The sequence below is a fragment of the Macaca mulatta genome, chromosome 9 (genome assembly GCF_049350105.2).
Source record: "Macaca mulatta isolate MMU2019108-1 chromosome 9, T2T-MMU8v2.0, whole genome shotgun sequence".
Taxonomy (NCBI): domain Eukaryota; kingdom Metazoa; phylum Chordata; class Mammalia; order Primates; family Cercopithecidae; genus Macaca; species Macaca mulatta.
The window spans coordinates 80,661,692-80,681,979 of NC_133414.1; the positions used below are offsets into that span (position 1 = coordinate 80,661,692).

At 41.2% G+C, this 20,288-nt stretch overlaps 1 protein-coding gene across 1 annotated transcript in view; it reads right to left on the reverse strand.

The window, feature by feature from the left end:
• Nucleotides 1-20,288, reverse strand: part of DDX21 (DExD-box helicase 21) — a 30,284-nt gene that overhangs the window by 6,917 nt on the left and 3,079 nt on the right. Inside the window, exons 2-12 of the mRNA XM_001110939.5 lie at nt 19,302-19,745; nt 17,145-17,220; nt 15,828-16,006; nt 13,976-14,093; nt 11,576-11,761; nt 9,531-9,676; nt 8,306-8,455; nt 6,601-6,762; nt 4,365-4,484; nt 3,288-3,361; nt 727-886 (exon numbers count right to left, since the gene is read on the reverse strand). Coding sequence (XP_001110939.2) covers nt 727-886; nt 3,288-3,361; nt 4,365-4,484; nt 6,601-6,762; nt 8,306-8,455; nt 9,531-9,676; nt 11,576-11,761; nt 13,976-14,093; nt 15,828-16,006; nt 17,145-17,220; nt 19,302-19,745 — 1,815 coding nt within the window. The remainder of the gene's footprint in view (nt 1-726; nt 887-3,287; nt 3,362-4,364; nt 4,485-6,600; nt 6,763-8,305; nt 8,456-9,530; nt 9,677-11,575; nt 11,762-13,975; nt 14,094-15,827; nt 16,007-17,144; nt 17,221-19,301; nt 19,746-20,288) is intronic.

Sequence of the window (20,288 nt, forward strand, 5' to 3'; positions counted from 1 at the left end):
TTTGGGATTAAAACAATTAAAAATCACATACCACAAAATTCACCATTTAAAGTACACAATCCAGTGTTTTTTATTTTACTATACTGGTAAGATCTGCAACCATTCAGCACTATGTAAAATTTCAGCCATGTCATAATCCACCCAAAAGAATCCTGTGTCCATTACTAGCCACTGCCATTCCTCCCTCCACATAGCCACTGGGGACCACTCATATTTTCTGCCTCTATGGATTTGCATGTGTGTGTATATATGTGTACATGTGTTTAAACACGGGAATTATTGGTTCTATTCTTTTTTGAGACAGAGTCTCACTCTGTCACCCAGGCTGGAATGCAGTGGCACCATCGTGGATCCTTGCAGCCTCAACCTCCTGGGCTCAAGTGATACTCCCTCCTCCCGTCCCAGCCTCCCAGGTAGCTGGGACCACAGCATGCCACCACACCCAGCTAATTTTTTATTTTTATTTTTTTGTAGAGACAGAGTATCACTAGGTTGCCCAGGGTGATCTCAAACTTGTAGGCTCAAGCCATCCTCCCACCTGTGCCTCCCAAAGGGCTGGGATTACAGATATGAGCCACCATGTCTGGCCAGAAATTGTAAAATACAATTAATACTTTACTACCTTCATGAGAAAGTGAAAACAACTGGGAAGTTTAAATGAAACCCTTTCACATCCTGTTCATACCCCAAATTATGAAGCATCAGGAATGTGCTGCAGAACCTTACCACATTTGAGTTGATCAAGGAGCGCTGGTCTACGGACGTGGCACCTGAAATGTGGGCCAGTGCTGCTGCCAGAGCTTCCACAGCTCCCTTCTCCTCTATCAGCTTCTCAGCTGATTGCTTGAAGTGACTAATGGCAGTGGGAGGCACGGAATCCAAAAGCCTGTTGTTTGAGAGTGTGTTAGGAAAAAGGATACTAGAAATGGACAGATTTCATTTCTAAGACATCTCAAGATAAATGAGTAACTTTGCAAATCTTTCACATGTGTAACACATTTATTTTGATGCAGTGTATAATCATCATATTTCTATAGTAGTACATCCATTCCTTGGACTGTATGCAATTCTAATTTACCACCTACCACACCATTTTATCCTAAGGAAATAATAAAACAAGAAGTTCACCACGGTGTTACTTATGATATACAAAAAGTATAAACAATTTTAAAATGTGCATCATCTGGACTGCTTATATAAACCACAAAACAGATATAATAAAATGTTATACTACCATTAGATGTGATGATGAATAATGTCAAGAGTTTTTATACAAGAAGCATGTGTTACTTTTAGGATCAGAAAATACCTATTTCCATTCTGAAGTTGAAAAAAAAGCTGGGTGTGGTGGCACATGCCTGTAGTCCCAACTACTTGGGAGGCTGAGGTGGGAGGATTGCTTGAGGCTACAGTGAGCTATGACTGTGCCACACATAATCATTTTAAGAAATCCCATCTCTTTTAAAAAAAAAGAAAATAAAAGAAATAAGAAAAAGACCTCCAAAGTCAGTTGAAAAAATGATAAGGACGTTTATGGGACTATTTGCACGTTTTTAAGGGGGTCACTATTATCTTGGCAATAATAAATGTCCCATTCAAAGTTAGATCATCCAGTAAAAGGGTAGAAAGTGACATGCAGCAGTGTCAGGGCTGGCACTCTGGAGGCTGTTTGTTGTATACCAACAGCATCTTTGTCCCATTCCCCTTCTTCGCCATCTAACCCCAACTCTCCTTAACTGGCACCCAAGGGAACCCCGTCTGTAGGACACTTAAAAAAAAACGCCATGCTAAAATAATTTTGAAAAATGTAGTTAAAATACACTCTTCTGGGCCAGGCACGGTGGCTCACGCCTGTAATCCCAGCACCTTGGGAGGCCAAGGCAGGTGGATCACGAGGTCAGGAGATCGAGACCATCCTGGCTAACACGGTGAAACCCCGTCTCTACTAAAAATACAAAAAATTAGCCAGCAATGGTGGTGGGTGCCTGTAGTCCCAGCTACTCGGGAGGCTGAGGCAGGAGAAGGGTGTGAACCAGGGAGGCGGAGCTTGCAGTGAGATGAGATTGCACCATTGCACTCCAGCCTGGGCGACAGAGTAAGACTCCGTCTCAAAAAACAAACAAACAAACAAAAAAAAACCACTCATCCTTCCTTTCCTCCCTTCCCTGTCTTCTTCCTTCCTTCTCTTTCTTTTTTTTTGAGACAGTCTCACTCTGCCACCCAGGGTGGAGTACAGTAGCACAATCACAGCTCACTGCAGCCTCAACCTCCCGGGCTCATGCAATCCACCCATCTCAGCCTCCAGAGTAGCTGGGACTACAGGCATGTGCCATCACATCTAATTTTTGTATTCTTTATAGAGATGAGGTTTTGCTGTGTTGGCCAGACTGGTCTTGAACTCCTGAGCTCAAGCAATCCGCCTACCCCAGCCTCCCAAAGTGCTGGGATTACAGGCATGAGCCACCATGCCTGGCCCAAAACTCTTTCATTTACAAAACTTTCCTGAACTATTAACATGCTGATTGACATCCAGGATTTCCTTTGATCATGGACTCCCTGTGTCTGTTTTTTAAATAAGCATTTGCAGTAATTGTGGAAACCACTATAAAAATGATGCCCAAAATGAGTGGTTCTTTAACAGAGAATGTAGGTCACCACCAGGAGGCATCTGGAAAATGGCTTCTGGTTTTTATAATGCCAACCCTACCTACCCTGAGTATGCTGCACAGGGGAATCAGCCACGGATCCTAAACAGCTAAATATCCTTCCATTTGCAGGACAATCCCATAAAAAATAATTCTCTTGCCTCCAATGTCAGCAGCACCTCCATTTGACAAACGGTTAATTAACCCAATCCTCAGCATCTAGACGTTTACTATTAACGAAACAATCAACTTTCATCCTACCAGGTGAGGAACTGGATTAACGTAGATTTGGAATGTAATCTGTGGTCTAATCAGCCAGTGGGTGAGAAGCACTTATACTATACCTAAGATATTATCTCTTAAAATATCCTAGACAAAGCAAACTATTTTAATAGTGGTTTCCTTTGGTAAACAGGATTGGACAGGAATGAGTATCACGCCTGTAATCTTAGTACCTTGGGAGGCTGAGGTGGGAGGACTGCTTGAGCCCAGGAGTTTGAGAACAGCCTGGGCAACATAGTCAGACCCTGTCTCAAAAATTTAAAAAATAAATTTTTAAAAAGTCAAATCTTATTACTGTACAAAGACATGCAGTATTTGAACAAACACTAAAACAGACCATAGCAGTGGTAGGGGACATACCTGATGGCATCTTTGCTGGAAGCTTTTATTATTTCTGTTGCAGAAGGAACACCTATTCGTTTGAACTTAATTCCCTACAGGAAAATGAACCACAGTTTAATGTACAATGGCCATCAATTGTTTCCAATAAGATAAAGTAGTTCCCTAATTTTTTAAATATAGGCCAAATGTATTTATTACCTTAAAAAATGAATTTTCAATTATAGATTTACAGAAAAGCTACAAAGACAGTTCAGAGAGCTCCAGGTTTCTGCTACTGTTAACATCTTACACTGTTAAGGTATATTTGTTTCAACTAAGAAACCAACATTGCTAAACTATTAACCAAACCCCAGACTTTATTCCATGTCTGTCTTTCCTTCTTTCCTTGTTTTTCATGATTGAAAGTTTTAAGGAGTGCTGGTCAACAGTTCTGTAGAATGTCCCTCCATTTGAGGTTGTCTGGTGTTTTCCTCATGCTCAGGGTTATATACTTGGGGGAGGAATACCCGGCGTGAATGCTCGCCTCACCACCTCTTATCGGGGCACATGCCTATGTGCCTATCACTGATGACGTGACCCACAATCAGTGGGCCCAGGTAGTGTTTGTTCATCTCTCCACGGTAAAGTCCTCACTTCCCACCTTACTCTATTCTTTGAAAGCAAGTCCCTGAGTGCAGTCCACTCAAGAGGAAGGAGATGAGTTAAGCTCCTGAAGGGGCAAGAATCTACACACACTATTCCAATTCTTCTGGAGGAAAAATTAGTCTCTTCTCCCCTTTATCCTTTTGACATGCCCAAATTCATTTGATTTTCAAGCAATTCCTATAGCCCCTCAATCTTAATTATCTCTGGTTCATATTATCATTGTCTGAAAACTGCCTTTCAAACATATGAAAACAAAACCACTGTTTTCAAATGCAAAGTTACTTCAGAATGGGCCTTTTATCACAGGACAACATATGTACTTAACAGTAAGCTTTCAGTCATTGCCACACACTAGAAATAAAAATATTTTAAAGTGGAGAAAAATCGAAGAAACTAAAGACTGACTTTAGAATTCAACATTTGCTTAATGAAAGGTAAGAATAGTTGTACCGCTTTTTGCTCCACTTGTACTAATTGATATTCTTCCTTGTGTTGATAAAAGCAGATGCACACCCCCGTCCTTCCAGCTCTGCCAGTCCGCCCGGATCGATGAATGTAGGACTCTACATCCTATTGAAGTAAAATACATAAATAACACTAAACCAAAAAAGAGAGACAAACACCTGAGTAGCCTATGCAGGTCAGTGAACACTAGCAATTGTGGTTATAAGCCTGGGGGCATGAGGGAGAAGGTCCCTTAGCACTTCAATTTAAAAACCTCTGGCAATTTTTTTTTTTTTTTTTTTTTTTGAGACAGAGTCTTTCTCTGTTGCTCAGGCTGGAGTGCAGTGGCGCAATCTCAGCTCACTGCAACCTCCACCTCCCAGATTCAAGCAATTCTCCTGCCTCAGTCTCCTGAGTAGCTGGCATTACAGGCACGCGCCACCATACCTGGCTAATTTTTTTTGTATTTTTAGTAGAGACAGGGTTTCACCATGTTGGTCAGGCTGGCCTCAAACTCCTGACCTCGTGATCCACCTGCCTCGGCCTCCCAAAGTGTTGTGATTACAGGCATGAGCCACCGCGCCCGGTTGACCTCCGGCAATTTTTAAAGCTTCTAGAACAGTGGTCCCTGTCCTATAGGCAAATTTACAAAGAGCATTGTCTAAATAGTGCTTGTCCATTAGAGGCATATATGTAATTCCAATTTTCAATCTTCCAGTAGACACACTGAAAAGATTTCTTTAAGAAGTTTAATGTATTTTAACTCAATATATCAAGTCTTTTTTTTTTCTTTTGAGAGAGAGTCTCGCTCTGTCACTCAGGCTGGAATGCAATGGCATAATCTCAGCTCACTGCAACCTCCGCCTTCCAGATTCAAGTGATTCTGCTGCCTCAGCCTCCCAAGTAGATGCGACAACAGACACCCGACATCAGGCCTGGCTAGTTTTTGAATTTTTAATAGAGACAGGGTTTCACAGAGTTTCACCATGTTGGCCAGGCTGGTCTCGAACTCCTGACCTTAAGTGATCCGTTTGCCTCAGCCTCCCAAAGTGCTAGGATTACAGGCATGAGCCACCACACCAGTCAATATATCCAAGTCTTATCATTTCAGTATACTATCTATACAAACCAGGGTACCAATGCAATATTTTATATTCTTTCATAAGTCTTCAAAATTCAGACCGCATAATGAAAAGTTATGCAGTATGTATTTTACACTTGTATTTTACAGATCAATTCAGATCACCCACATTTCAAGTGCTCAACACAGCTAGGGGCTACCATATCAAAAAGTCTAAAGGCTCATGAAACAATGTTTATACCACACACTCATAGGACTTCCTTTTCTTCCTTTTTTTTTTTTTTGAGACGGAGTCTCGCTCTGTAGTCCACGCTGGAGTGCAGTGGCGCAATCTCAGCTCACTGCAAGCTCCGCCTCCCGGGTTCACGTCATTCTCCCGTCTCAGCCTCCTGAGTAGCTGGGACTACAGGCGCTTGCCACCACGCCTGGCTAATTTTTTGTATTTTTAGTAGAGACGGGGTGTCACCGTGTTAGCCAGGATGGTCTCGATCTCCTGACCTCGTGATCCACCTGCCTTGGCCTCCCAAAGTGCTGGGATTACAGGCGTGAGCCACCGTGCCCGGCAGGACTTCCTTTTTAAGAACTGGTGAATTCACAGTCTTCAGTTATTTTTCCCCATTGTTGTAAGTAGCCTCTAACCATAGGGGATTTGCCAATTTGGGTGAGATTATGGGGTCTTCATGTTGGAAGTGACTGGAATACCTTTAGAACAACCTTTATTTACAAGAAAACTATCCACATCAAGTAAACTATGCTTCAGGATCCTCCTTGAGAGGTTCCTATAACTCACAAACCTAAGCATCTCTAACCACAGAGGTTAATTACAAGCCCTTTCTCTCCCCTGTCCTCTAGACTCATGCATTTATCTATCTTACTTACCCCTATCCCATCTAAGTCCTTCCACCCATCTTCAAGGTTTGGCTCAAAAATCACACTATATCCCAAAGTCACCTTTTGAACCTCTGTCTGCTGATTGCACTTCTATTCAAGTGTCAGTTCTGAGGGGGGTGTCTTATAACAGGTTCATTCTCAAAATCACCTTTAGCATCCCAGCACTCAAAAGATAGCTATATACTAATTATATCAAAGTAAATAGTACAATTTCCCATTTGTTTTAATACCCAAAAGAAACAAAATAAAATCTAAGCATAAAGTACATACCTTTGGTGGAGAGCTTTGTATAACCAAATCAACCTCAGGGATGTCTAACCCACGTGCAGCAACATTGGTTGCCACCAGAACTCCAAAACTACCATTTCTAAAACCTTTCAGGGTGATTTCCCTTTGCTTCTGTGGAATGTCTCCATGCAATGACTGGGCATCCTGCCAATAAATAAACGGATGTAAGAACACCAGCTCCAACAACACAAGTACTTTTTCTCATAATCAATTAGGCCTGTAAAAGACATTCATATTTTGGTGATATGCCTGTTGAAAACATTACAAAGGGGAAAATGTGTCTTGAATGGATAAGCCTCAATATTATTTCAAGATCCTCAGTCATCAATTCCAACTGTATCCAACTTTACTTATTGAAGTTGAGAATATGACAGAAGAGTGATCAAACCTATTTTGTCAGTGTAACCTTAGGTCTGAGCCACCCTTTCCTCATTTGTACAGTGAGATGCCATGACAGATTAAGAGCTCTAACATGTACACTCTAATTATCAGAAAGAAGTGAGGCCAGGTGCAGTGGCTCATGCACTTTGGGAGGCCCAAACAGGTAGACTGCTTGAGCCTGGGGTTTGAGACCAGCCTGGGCAATATGGCAAGACTCGGTCTCTACTAGAAATAAAAAAATAAAATAAAATAAAGTTAGTGGAGGGTGGATAGGAGAGCATCAGGTAGAACAGCTAATAAATGCTGGGCTTAATACATAGGTTATGGGATGATCTGTGCAGCAAGCCATCTTTGCTTGCGTTTACCTATGTAACAAACCTGCCCATCCTCACATGTACCCTTGAACCTAAAAGTTGATGATAAAAAAAAAAGTCTTACCAATTAGATAGTAGTGACTATGGCACAACCTCATGATTATGCTAAAAGCCACTGAACTGTACATTTTAAAATGGTAATATGTGGCACATGAATTATATCAACAATAAAACACCATCCAGAAAAAAAAGTCAGGTATGGTAGTGCATGCTACCTGGAGGTTGAGGCTACAGTGAGCCAAGATCACGCCAGTGCACTTCACTTCAGCCTGGGCAAAGGAAGTGAGAACCTGTCTCCAAAACAAACAAACAAAAAATTGGCCAGGTGCAGTGGCTCGGCTCATGCCTATAATCCCAGCATTTTGAGCAGCCAAGGCAGGTGGATCACTTGAGGTCAGGAGTTCAAGACCAACCTGGCCAACATGGTGAAACCCCATCTCTGCTAAAAAATACAAAAACTAGCTGGGTGCGCTGGCACATGCCTGTAATCCCAGCTACTCAGGAGGCTGAGGCAGGAGAATCGCTTGAACCCAGGAGGTGGAGGTTTCAGTGAGCCAAGATCGCACCATTGCAGTCCAGCCTGGGCAAAGAAGCGAGACTCCATCTCAAAAAAAAAAAAGAAAAAAAAAATTAACCAGGCGTGGTGGTACCCACCTGTAACCCCAGCTACTTGGGAGGCTGAAGTGGGAGAATCACTTGAACTCAGGGAAGCAGAGAGCCCAGATCACACCACTGAACTCCAGCCTGGGTAACAGAGTGAGACTCTGCCTCAATTAAAAAAAAAAAAAAAAAGTAGCTTCCTCTCATTTCTAAACTAAAAGAAACTAAACTGGTATTCACTGAATGAATGAAAATTAGACCAAGAGCAAATATGCCCAAGGTGAAGATTTGTTGATATCCCCAGCTTTGCTGGCATAAGGGGAAGGACCAACCTGCTTTATAGCTGAATTCTGGGACAGCTCCTGGGCTTCTTTCTTGGTTTCACAAAAGATGATAGTGCGTCCTTGATGACCACTATATACTCGGATGACATCCCCAATAACTGCTGCCCTCTGAGTCCAGTGGCACTTAATAGCCAGATGCTTATATAAGAAGAAGAAAAAAAACATCTAGTTAGTAAAGCTTTGCTGGAAACTAAAATCACAACACAATGATCAATGAGCACAACACTAATGTTCTAATGTCTTGCTCCTGGAAACAACTACTCAAGCCTGATAAGAGCTATCTGCAGCCACCACTGCAGAGAGAAAAAAACCTAAATAAGTCATTAAAGCAGAAAGCAACATGATCTGCCCATCTCCCCATGCCTTTCCCCTTTCTCTAAGGAGCACCTAACTTTATTTTCTGACAACCAGGAAAATGCTGGAAAGGAAATGCCATTCCCTAGCTTTCTACAGGAAACCAAATAACCAACAAGTTTCTGTATGTTTTGCCCTTTCATTTACTTAAGAATCCAATCTGTAGATTAATATCCAGGTCTGTTCCTCAGTGAAATTAATTCATCTAGGTATCAGAATCAAAAGTGAAATTTTAAACTTCAACACTTTTAAGCTTAAACCCAAAGCACTAGGTTTCTCTGCTGCCCTCTAATGTTTAAATTGTGTGATTTACGTTTACATAATTCAGATAGATTTAAGTTCCAAATTATTCTGAAATGAAATGAGGCCATCACATGATGAAATTTTAAAAACACAGATATTGGGCCGGGCATGGTGGCTCACACCTGTAATCCCAGCACTTTGGGAGGCCGAGGTGGGCGGATCACAAGGTCAAGAGATTGAGACTATCCTGGCCAACATAGTGAAACCCTATCTCTACTAAAAATACAAAAATTAAGCTGGGTGTGGTGGCGCACACCTGTAGTCCCAGCCACTAGGGAGGCTTCGGCAGGAGAATCCAGGAGGTAGAGGTTGCAGTGAGCAGAGATCGCGCCACTGCACTCCAGCCTGGCGACAGAGCGAGACTCCATCTCAAAAAACAAAAACTAAAAATAAAAACACAGATCTCATATATAGCTCAAATAGAAATATCTTTCCTTGGCTTTTCACATGGATTTAGTATTTATCCGGAAAAACAGTATTTGCCAGTCTTAATACTAACAGACAAGAAAATAATAATATACAATTTTATATTCTGGCAACTAAGTAAATAATTTACCTCCACAGTTATTGCCGTTTTTTGAGTCTTTTTACCAATCAGGTCCACCTGTTCATATGTAGATTTCATGTATTTCTTGGCAACATTAAATACCCAATGAGGGCAAGTTGCAGAAAAAAGCAATGTTTGGGGATTGTCTTCAGAATCTTTGAGGAGGGGAAAAAAAAAGTCAGTATGAATAATCCAAACAAGCCTACATAGTATTCCACCTAACCTAACACTTCCACAGTCCATCAATGTTCACCAGCAACCACCTGAGGCAAGTCAGGTACTGAGGACACAAAACTGGAAGACAGAGGTTTCCCAATGGGCAAAGAAACCACTAGGTAATTTATCTAAAAGATCCTTAAAATAGTGAAAGTACTTGAAAGTTATTTTGCTTTCTGACCATTTAGGCTTTGAATTACAAACGAAATATATTCTAAGATTTCTATTCTTAATATTTTATGAATTTAGAATTCTTGTCCAATCATTGAGTCCAGCTACTATTTTTGTTTATTCAATTCTACTTAAGAGTGACATCACATTCTCAAACATTCCAAATAGAAGTGTGGTCAAACCCTTCTGGAGAGAATCTGACAATGTATATTGAGGAGCATGAATTATTTACACTTTTAAGTTCAGTAATTCCACTTCTGGAAATCTATCCTAAAGAACCAATTCCAGGCCAGGCACAGTGGCTCATGCCTGTAATTCCAATGCTTTCAGAGGTAGAGGCAGGAGGATCACTTGAGGCCAGGAATCAAGACAAGCCTGGGCAACACAGTGACACCCTGTCTCTATGCATAATAAAAACATTAGCCAGGCATGGTGGTACACCCCCGTAGCCCTAGCTACTCAGGAAGCTGAGGCCCAGAAGTTCAGGGACGCAGTGAGCTATGATGGTGCCACTGTACTCCAGCCTGAGTGACAGGGTGAGGGCCTATCTTAAAAATAAAAAAAGGGCGGCTGTGGTAGATCACATCTGTAATCCCAGCACTTTGGGAGGCCAAAGTGGGAGGGAGGATCACTTGAGCCCAAGAGTTCGAGACCAGCCTGGACAGCATGGTGAAACCCATCACTACAAAAAACAGAAAAATTAGCTGGGCATGGTGGCGCATGCCTATAGTCCCAGCTACTTGGAGGATCGCTTGAACCTGGAAGGTGGAGGCTGCAATGAGGCAAGATCCCACCACTGCACTCCAGCCTGGGTGAAAGATTTAGACCCTGTCTCAAAAGGAAAAAAAAAAAAAAAAAAAGCCAATTCCAGATATTGAGGTGAGAAGCTACCCATATAAAAGTGGCTAAACAGAATTATTTATATTGAATAAAAAATCAAAATAGGCAGAAAGTAGAATTAAATCATGGCCAACCACTTCATACAGTATTTTTTCTGAATTTTTATATGTATAGTCAGAGTATAATCAACATATATACAATAAAATGCAAAACTTCAGGAATACAACAAAAGTAGACCACACCAAGATGACAGATGATGATATTTTTCTTCTTTTACTTTCCCAAGTCTTCCCCATTGTGGTTATATGATAAATCATGACTTTTTTTTTCCTCACCAGCTTTAATCCCAGAGTAATGACTTTTTTTTTTTTTAATCAAAATTTCTAGATAAAATAAGCCCCCTTCCAATTTCCCAAGGGTTTATTCATCTCTTAGAAAACTACTTAGTCACCAGGCCAGGCGCAGTGGCTCATGCTCTAATCCCAGCACTTTGGGAGGGTGACGCAGGCAGATCACTTGGGGCTGGGAGTTTGAGACCAGCCTGGGCAATATGGTGAAACTCCATCTCTACTAAAAATACGAAAATTAGCCAGGCGTGGTGGCGGGTGCCTGTAATCCCAGCTACTCGGGTGGCTGAGGCACGGGAGTCACTTGAACCCAGGAGACAGAGGTTACAGTGAGCCAAGACTATGCCACTGCACTCCAGGCTGGGCAACAGAGTGAGACAGTGAAATTCTGCCTCAAAATAAATAAATAAATAAAGACAATTATTTAGTTACCACCCTTCCTTTGGTCTTTTTTATCAGCTTCTTGAATTTGTGGATTACCTTTCTTGTACGCCACACTTAGAATCTCTTCCACTTGATCAGCAAATCCCATATCCAACATCTGGTCCACTTCATCCAGGACAACATGCTTAAGTTTGGTGAGATCTAGTTTGCCACTCTGTATGTGGTCTTTGATACGACCTGGTGTTCCAACCAGGATATCAATCCCATTCCTCATGCGTTCAACTATAAAAAACAATGACAAGATTTTCTGGGTTTTTATCGGTCTGGGGTACCACCGTTAACTGTATTGTTATTCTAAAATATTTGTTAAATACCTGCAAGTACAAAGTAATATGCTAAGTAATTAATAATGATAAAGATACTCACGACACTCCTAATCTAGTGGGAAAAACATTCGAAGTGAAAAATATCAACAAAATTTAAACCATCCAATTATAGTAAATATTTGAAGTGACCATCTAGTGTATAAAGTGACATAAAAGAAATATGCAGCCGGGCGTGGTGGCTCACGTCTGTAATCTCAGCACTTTGGGAGACCAAGGTGGGTGGATCATGAGGTCAGGAGTTCAAGACCAGCCTGGCTAACATGGTGAAACCCAATCTCTACTAAAACTACAAAAATTAACCAGGCGCAGTGGCGGGTGCCTGTAATCCCAGCTACTTGGGAGGCTGAGGCAGGAGAATCACTTGAACCCGGGTGCAGTGAGCCGAGATCACGCCACTGCACTCCAGCCTGGGCCACAGAGTGAGTGAGAAAGGACAGGGGAAGGGGAAGGGGAAGGGGAAAGGGAAGGGAAGAAAAGGAAGAAATGTACACTGCTGGAGGACCATAGCACCAGGAAAGAAATTACTTCCAGCCGGGTGTGGTGGCTCACGCCTGTAATCCCAGCACTTTGGAAGGCTGAGGCTGGCAGATCACAAGGTCAGGAGTTCGATACCAGCCTGGCCAATATGGTGAAACCACGTCTCTACTAAAAATACAGAAATTAGCCAGGCGTGGTGGCACGCGCCTGTAGTCCCAGCTACTCGGGAGGCTGAGGCAGAAGAATCACTTGAACCCGGGAGGCGGAGGTTGCAGTGAGCCAAGATTGCACCACTGCACTCCAGCCTAGGCGACACAGCGAGACTCTGTCTCAAGACAAAAAAAGAAAGAAATTACTTCCTTGGCTGGAGGAAAGTATCAAGGTTTCGCAGAGTACGAATAAGAATCTAACAGAAATAGGAACTTTCTATAAAGTAAACAGGTATAGGGAGGATGAGACATAATGAAACAGCAAATAGACCAAGGATATATAAAGACATTTGGAAAAATGAAGCTCAATATAACTGCGATGAGATGGTAATAATAATTTAGCTTTGTACTGAACTGCTGTTGCAGTCTATGGATAATACTAGGCACTTTATATACATTATCCAACCCAATCCTCACAACATCCCTGCAGGGTAGGTTTAGTAATCTTTTTCTATAGATGAGGAAACTAAAGCACAGAAAAATTAAGCAACTCGAACACAACAGCTACTCTGTGAGCAGAGTCTAGATTCAAGCTTTTCTGGTGCCAAACCCTATATTCATTCTGCCAAAGCTGAAAAGAAATAGCCGTAAGACTGTGTGCCGAAACTATGAATTTTTTTGTTTTTGAGACAGAGTCTCACTCTGTCACCCAGGCTGGAGTGCAGTGGCGCGATCTCGGCTCACTGCAAGCTCCGCCTCCTGGGTTCACACCATTCTCTGCCTCAGCCTCCTGAGTAGCTGGGACGACAGGTGCCTGCCACCAAGCCTGACTAATTTTTTGTATTTTTAGTAGAGACGGGGTTTCACCATGTTACCCAGATGGTCTCAATCTCCTGACCTTGTGATCCACCCACCTCAGCCTCCCAAAGTGCTGGGATTACAGGCATGAGCCACTGCGCCCAGCCAAAACTATGATTTTTTTTAATTCCTTAAATCCCTTCCTAATTTATACATCCGCTCTAATAATAAAGCTCCAAGGCCTTGAACTGGGAAGTAATGGAATACAAGAGCAGAGACTCTAACATCTGGCCGTTGAGCCCCAAGGAAAGAAAGCCTGCATACATCAAGAAAGAAGCAACCATGCAGAAAGAGGGACAGACCCAAGGTCCTAACAGACAAGAGTAACCTTGAATTCTGACTTCCTATTTCCTAGAGCCCAAATGGACTGTTTTTCTGGGTTCAATAAGTTACCTTTGTAGCCCCTAGATAAATATAAATAGATAAAAGTACTAAGAACCATATACAAGATTTGCCTATCATCATGCAGGACCATGTTCTTGACCATGTTTAAACCATGGCAAAAGAAAATCCCCATAAACGACTATCCCATGTAGAGAAGCCAGATGTGAAGGTTAAAAGAAATCCAATAAGAGTAGTCAACAATGGGTGGCATTATACTTCCCTCACTTTTTTAATGTACTCACATTGACCTCCATAGGGAGTTCCACCATAAAAACAAGCCACTGACAGCTTTTTTGTGATGTCACTGAAGTCTTTGCTTACTTGATTTGCCAACTCTCTTGTAGGTGCAAGAACCAGTACCTGATGAAGAAAAATAATTGAATTCGAATTACTGTGTAGTATTTGTTTCTTAATCTAGTTCTTAAAGAATAGCATTCTAGGAAAAGAACGACTTGAACAAGTTCTAACACTGATGATGATGATAACATTAGCTAATATTTTTGTCTAATAGATCTTAGACTCTACTAAATTCTTTATATGTATTATTCTGATTTAATTTTCGCAACCTTTTGAGCTAGGTATTAGAGGATAAATAACTTGACTAAACCCCAAAGGCTAAGAAGGAGCAGAGCTTTCAAGCAATTGGGCTCCAAAACCTGTAGTCTTAACCTCTACAGTAGAGAACATCTGAAGCAGAACAAAGTGAGAGAAGTAAGGTAAAGCCAACAATGTAAGGGGCTTTGAATCCTAGAGCAACATGAGTTTGATCTATATATATATATAAAAAACATGAAATTGCTGGCCAGGCGCAATGGCTCACGCCTATAATCCCAGCATTTTGGGAGGCCAAGGTGAGTGGCTTTACTTGAGGTCAGGAGTTCAAGACCAGCCTGGCCAACATGGTGAAACCCTATCTCTACTAAAACTACAAATGAGCCAGGTGTGGTGGCTCACAGGTAATCCCAACTACTTGGGATGTTGAAGTGGGAGGATCACTTAAACCTGGGAGGCGGAGGTTGAGATTGCGCCACCGCACTATTGTTGCCAATCCAGGCAACAAAATGAGACTTTGTCTCAAAAAAAAAAAAAAAAAAAAGTCCAGGTGCAGTAGCTCATGCCTATAATCCCAGCACTTTGGGAGGCTGAGGTGGGCGGACCACTTGAGGTCAGGAGTTCCAGACCAGCCTAGCCAACATGGTGAAACCCCACCTCTACTAAAAATACAAAATTAGCCAGGCATGGTGGTACACATCTGTAATCCCAGATACTTGGGAGGCTAAGGTAGGAGAATCGCTTGAACCCAGGAGGCAGAGGTTACAGTGAACTGAGATTGTACCACTCAGCGACAGCACGTGACTCCATCTCAAAAAAAAAAAACTGCTACAGGTCCTCAAAATAGGGTAATGGTATGAAACTAACATGATTAAAGAACACCTAATACATTCATCTAAAAAATATTTAATGACTACCTACTATTGGCCAAGCACTATTCTGTGTGCTAGGGACACAGCAGTAAACAAATTAACAAAAGGGGAGCATGGACACTGGAAGGCCAGTGAGCAAGTGAGGTTAGACCAGAAAGACAACTGCAAGAACCCACAGCCAAAGTGACAACATGGGCATTCACAGTCATTTCAATGCGGTTAATGTCTATCAAATGTCAAGTTCTCTAGAAATGAGCCCAATGGACTCACCCTAATATGGGGGCTTGGCCTTTTCATCTCTGACTTGCCCTTCCTTCCATTCATGCTTTTCTATTAAAAATGCTTTCTCCATCTAGGCAAAAATGGTCAGACACTCGACCAAAGCTATGAGCCCCGGGGACATCTAATGGTTTGAAGGAAATATGATAAGCATTAATTATATAGATGATCAAAAGTGTAGGAAAGATTAAAATATTGAAATATACAGAGAATGATCTGTATATATTATTAAATATAAAAGAATTATCCTGGATTACTTTCACATAAAGATCCACAGTAAATAGAATGGGTGACTATAAGAACTCAATAAAAAATCGTAGGGTATGTACACAATGCCCAAGTGGTGTTTTTTCCCGTGCTGACTGACAGCCCTTGTATTTAAGACAGTTACCTGAGGGGGACGGCCTCTCTTCCTGTCTTGCAGTTCCCCATGAAGTTTCTCAATCAAAGGGATGGCAAAGGAGAATGTCTTCCCAGTTCCTGTCCGTGCCTGTGCAATTAAATCCTTCCCACTGTAAACATGATGGAAAGTCTTTGCTTGTATAGGAAACAGGAAGGTCACTCCTCGGCCTATGAACAAATTAACTGTGTTATCTCACACCACAATTCTTAAAATATTAGCCATACTGACATACTGAAGTATACTATTCATGCTTCTGGTCCTGCAGTATTAAGGAATTCTACCTTCTGGTCAACATCTACAAAGTTAGGGTCAAATATATATATATTTTAAGAAACAGGGTCTTGCTTTGTCACCCACTCTGGAGTACAGTGGTGTGATCATAACTCACTTGCAGCCTTGAACTCCTAGGCTCAAGTGATCCTCCTGCCTCAGCTTGATGGACAGCTGGGATTACATGTGCAAGCCATCATACCTGGCTCAAAAATATTCTGATAGCAATGAATCTGCTTGACTGAAAAATATCAGCAAACTTTAAAGCACCAATTACAGTAAATATTTGAAGTCTCATCCATAAACGTGAAAATCTGGTGCTTTGCAATCCAACTGTGCTGCTCCTGATTTAGGAAGCACCTACTTGAGTAACTGCGACTCGTCCGTCAGCTAGTTCAGAAGCAGATTATTAAATGAATTCTGGGTTTACACCTATAAATTAGGCTCATTAACCTAGAGATGCCTCAGAAGCGAAAGAGATAAAACATTAACATGGCATCACCTAATTGCTTAATTTCACCAGCATCATTATTCATTACACTTCTGAATACATATTGTATTAAATACAATTTTTTTTGAGACAGGGTTTCATTCTGTCACCCAGGCTGGCATGCAGGGGTGTGATCACAGTTCACTGAAGCCTTGAACTCCTGGGCTCAAGCGATCTTCCTTCCTCAGCCTCTGGAGTAGTTAGGACTATAGATGTGTGTCACCATGTGCCCCGCTAATTTTTAAACTTTTTGTAGGGACAGGTTGTTACTATGTTACCCAGGCAGGTCTCAAACTCCTGGCCTCAATCAATTACAGGTGTGAGCCACCACAGAGGGCCTGAAGAAATTTTAACCACTTGTTTAAGAGGCATGAAGAACCATCACTACTATAGTACTATACTGAATACACAAGCCTACTTCATTATATGATTGCATGTGTCCGCCTACAATAAGAATATATCCTGGTTCATCTTAACAAAAACAGTGGAGTGCTTCTGTTAAAATAATACGTTCTAACATCATATGATATTTCCAAGAACATTACCTTTGAGAAGCTTAATAGTTTCTTCAGATATGGGAAAATTAGAGAAAGCGCCTTCTTTTTGTTCCACAGATATTTCCTATCAAGTAAAGGGCCACAGAAAGAAATCAATAATCACCTACACAAATTAACAGAGAACCTTTTGAGAAAGAGACAAAACAAGCTATCCTAAAGCAATTCTTCTAAACACATCAGTTTAAAAATCAACCAAAAAGACACAAAAACCTTGATAGGTAAATCGAGATCTGAAAAGGAAACATTGTCATAAATCTATAAAACCTTAACAAAAGAAAAATCTGAGGCAAATATATACTGGGTATATTATGTGTGACTAGATCTCAACTAAGATCTACTCCATAACCACAACCAACAATACAACAATACACTGTTGGAAATGTCATTAGCCCTCTTCCAAAGCAGCATCTCTCGTATACACACATCCATAGAAAATGAACAAACGTTTATGAGGTAGCAGTCACTGTGGCATTATTTGATAGTAAGATATCTATCTGAATGCTCAATAAAAGTAGTAAGTAGACTTCAAGACATTTATATGAAAGATTATGTAACCATTAAGCATAATGAGAAAAATGCTTAGATAGAAACAGAGAAGTCAAGATACAAGATTGCATAGTACAATCCTAATCTGATTAAAAATAATAGATGCATATATTAAAAGTACTATAAGGAAACACCAAAAATGAACAAGATTACTTCTGCACTTGAAAAGTACAGGTATTAATATTTACTAAATGAATGGTGAAATTCCAGGAAGCATTTCTTTCTTTTTTCAAAATGTCTGCATTTTCTATTTTCTCTGGATCACATATTTTTTATAATCAGGAAAAAAATTACAAATGTTGACCATGATCTATAGAAAAAGAAAATTTATTAGAATTAGTATTTTTCAGCTGGGTGTGGTGGCTCATGCCTGTAATCCCAGCTACTCAGGAGGCTTAGGCGGGATTACTGCTTGAGGCCACAAGTTCTAGACCAGCCTGGGCCACATAGCGAGATCCCATGTCTAAAAAAAAATTTTTTTAATACAATTAGTATTTTTCTTTCATGACTGAGTTTCTGAAAGGTAACAGAATTAGGTTCTGGACAGACATTTTATCATCCTGTTCAACTCCAGGATGATTACTTAATGGCCTAACCAAAAGGACTTATACAATCAACCTTTTCAGTAATTCCAATAATTTATTTGGTTAAACCCCTCAGAGGGAAACTAGGGCCCATTTACACAACTGTATCTCTTCTGTTGATGACTGACTGGCAAATAAGCAGACCAAGACTCTCCCTAAGCTTAAACAGTATCTGCTTATTTGTAAAGGAAGCATTGTGACACTACACTAATTTTTTTTTTTTTTTTGAGACGGAGTCTCGCTCTGTAGCCCAGCCTGGAGTGCAGTGGCGAGACTCGGCTCACTGCAAGCTCCGCCTCCCAGGTTCATGCCATTCTCCTGAGACTACAGGCACCCGCCACCCTGCATGGCTAATTTTGTGTATTTTTAGTAGAGATGGGGTTTCACTGTGGTCTGGATCTCCTGACCTCATGATCTGCCCACCGCAGCCTCCCAAAGTGCTAGGATTACAGGAGTGAGCCACGGCGCCCGGCCATTTTTTTTTTTTTTTAGGACAGAGTCTGCTGAGAACAGATTCACGCCTGTAATCCCAGCACTTTGGGAGGCTGAGGGTGGGGGGTGGTGGATTACCTGAGGTCAGGAGTTCAAGACCAGCCTGGCGAACATGGTGAAAGCACACCTCTACTAAAAATACAAAAAATTAGCCGGGCATGATGGCACACGCCCGCAATCCCAGCTACTGAGGAGGCTGAGGTAGGAGAATCACTTGAACCCAGGAGGCAGAGGTTGCAGTGAGCCAAGATCATGCCACTGCACTCCAGCCTGGGTGGCAGAGCGAGACTCCATTTAAAAAAAAAAAAAAAAAGACAGGGCTCCATCTTAGCTGAGCTACCGTGCCCTGTCATATGCTAATTTTTAAGATGAAGTTCCACTTAGCCTAAGGTATTCCCCAATCCATGAGGTGCTGACACATCACATTTTGTCCTGCAATTAAAGGCTACATATAGCAGTTACCTACTTATTTATCTAAAACAACAATGAAAGATATCTTCTACCCAATGAAGTGAAAATTTACCTGATCTATATCACCGTTACTTTCTTCACTGGCAGCTTTACCGGGGTTACAGTCAAGTTCAGGATGAGGAAATCCATTCTTCAGTTTGGGGCTTTTATCTCCAGTTTCTCCATTCATTTCCTTTTCCTTCTTCATCTTCTTCGGCTTAGGAGCATCTATTTCTTCCTCAGAAGGCTCCTCATTTTTTGTCACTTTTTTGGTTTTAGAAGAAACCTCTTTCTTTTCAATGGGCTCCTTTTTCTTTCTCAAACATTTGGTTTTAGGAGAAATGTCATTTTGAGACGGCTCGTCTTTCTTTTTTGCCTTTTTGGATTTAGGAGAATTCATGTCAACTTCAGAAGGCTCTGCTTTCTTTTTAACTTGTTTAGCTTTGGGGGAAACAGTTTCTTCCTCTTCTGCTATCTCTTCAGTCTTATTAGATTTTGGCTTCTCTTTTTTCTCTTTCTAAAAAATTCAAAAGGAAAATACAAACACTGAATAAGGCATTTATACATTTGCAAAATTCATCAATTCTGGATTATTTCAAGATCATTTTCACCTTTGAAAAATATAGTTCTGAGGCATTTTGACATTTGTACTTTCACGTTGTGATGAGATAAAAATAAAAATAGTAAACTTTTTAAAAAACCACTTCTTAGCTATATATAGAGACAAGTATATATCAATAGTTTTACTATCTTGGAAAATGAAGAGTGCCCCTTAGTAACTATTCAACTCATGTGGGTCAAACAGTTGTAAAACAGATTTTTTCTTTTTTTTTTTTTTTTTTTTGAGACAGAGTCTCGCTCTATCACCCAGGTTCGAGTGAAGTGGTACAATCTCAGCTCACTGAAACCTCCACTCCCGAGTTCAAGCAATTCTCATGCCTCAGCCTCCCGAGTACCTGGGACTACAGGTGTGCACCACCACACCCAGCTAATTTTTGTATGTTTAGTAGAGGCGGGGTTTTGCCATGTTGCCCAGGCTGGTCTCAAACTCCTGAGCTCA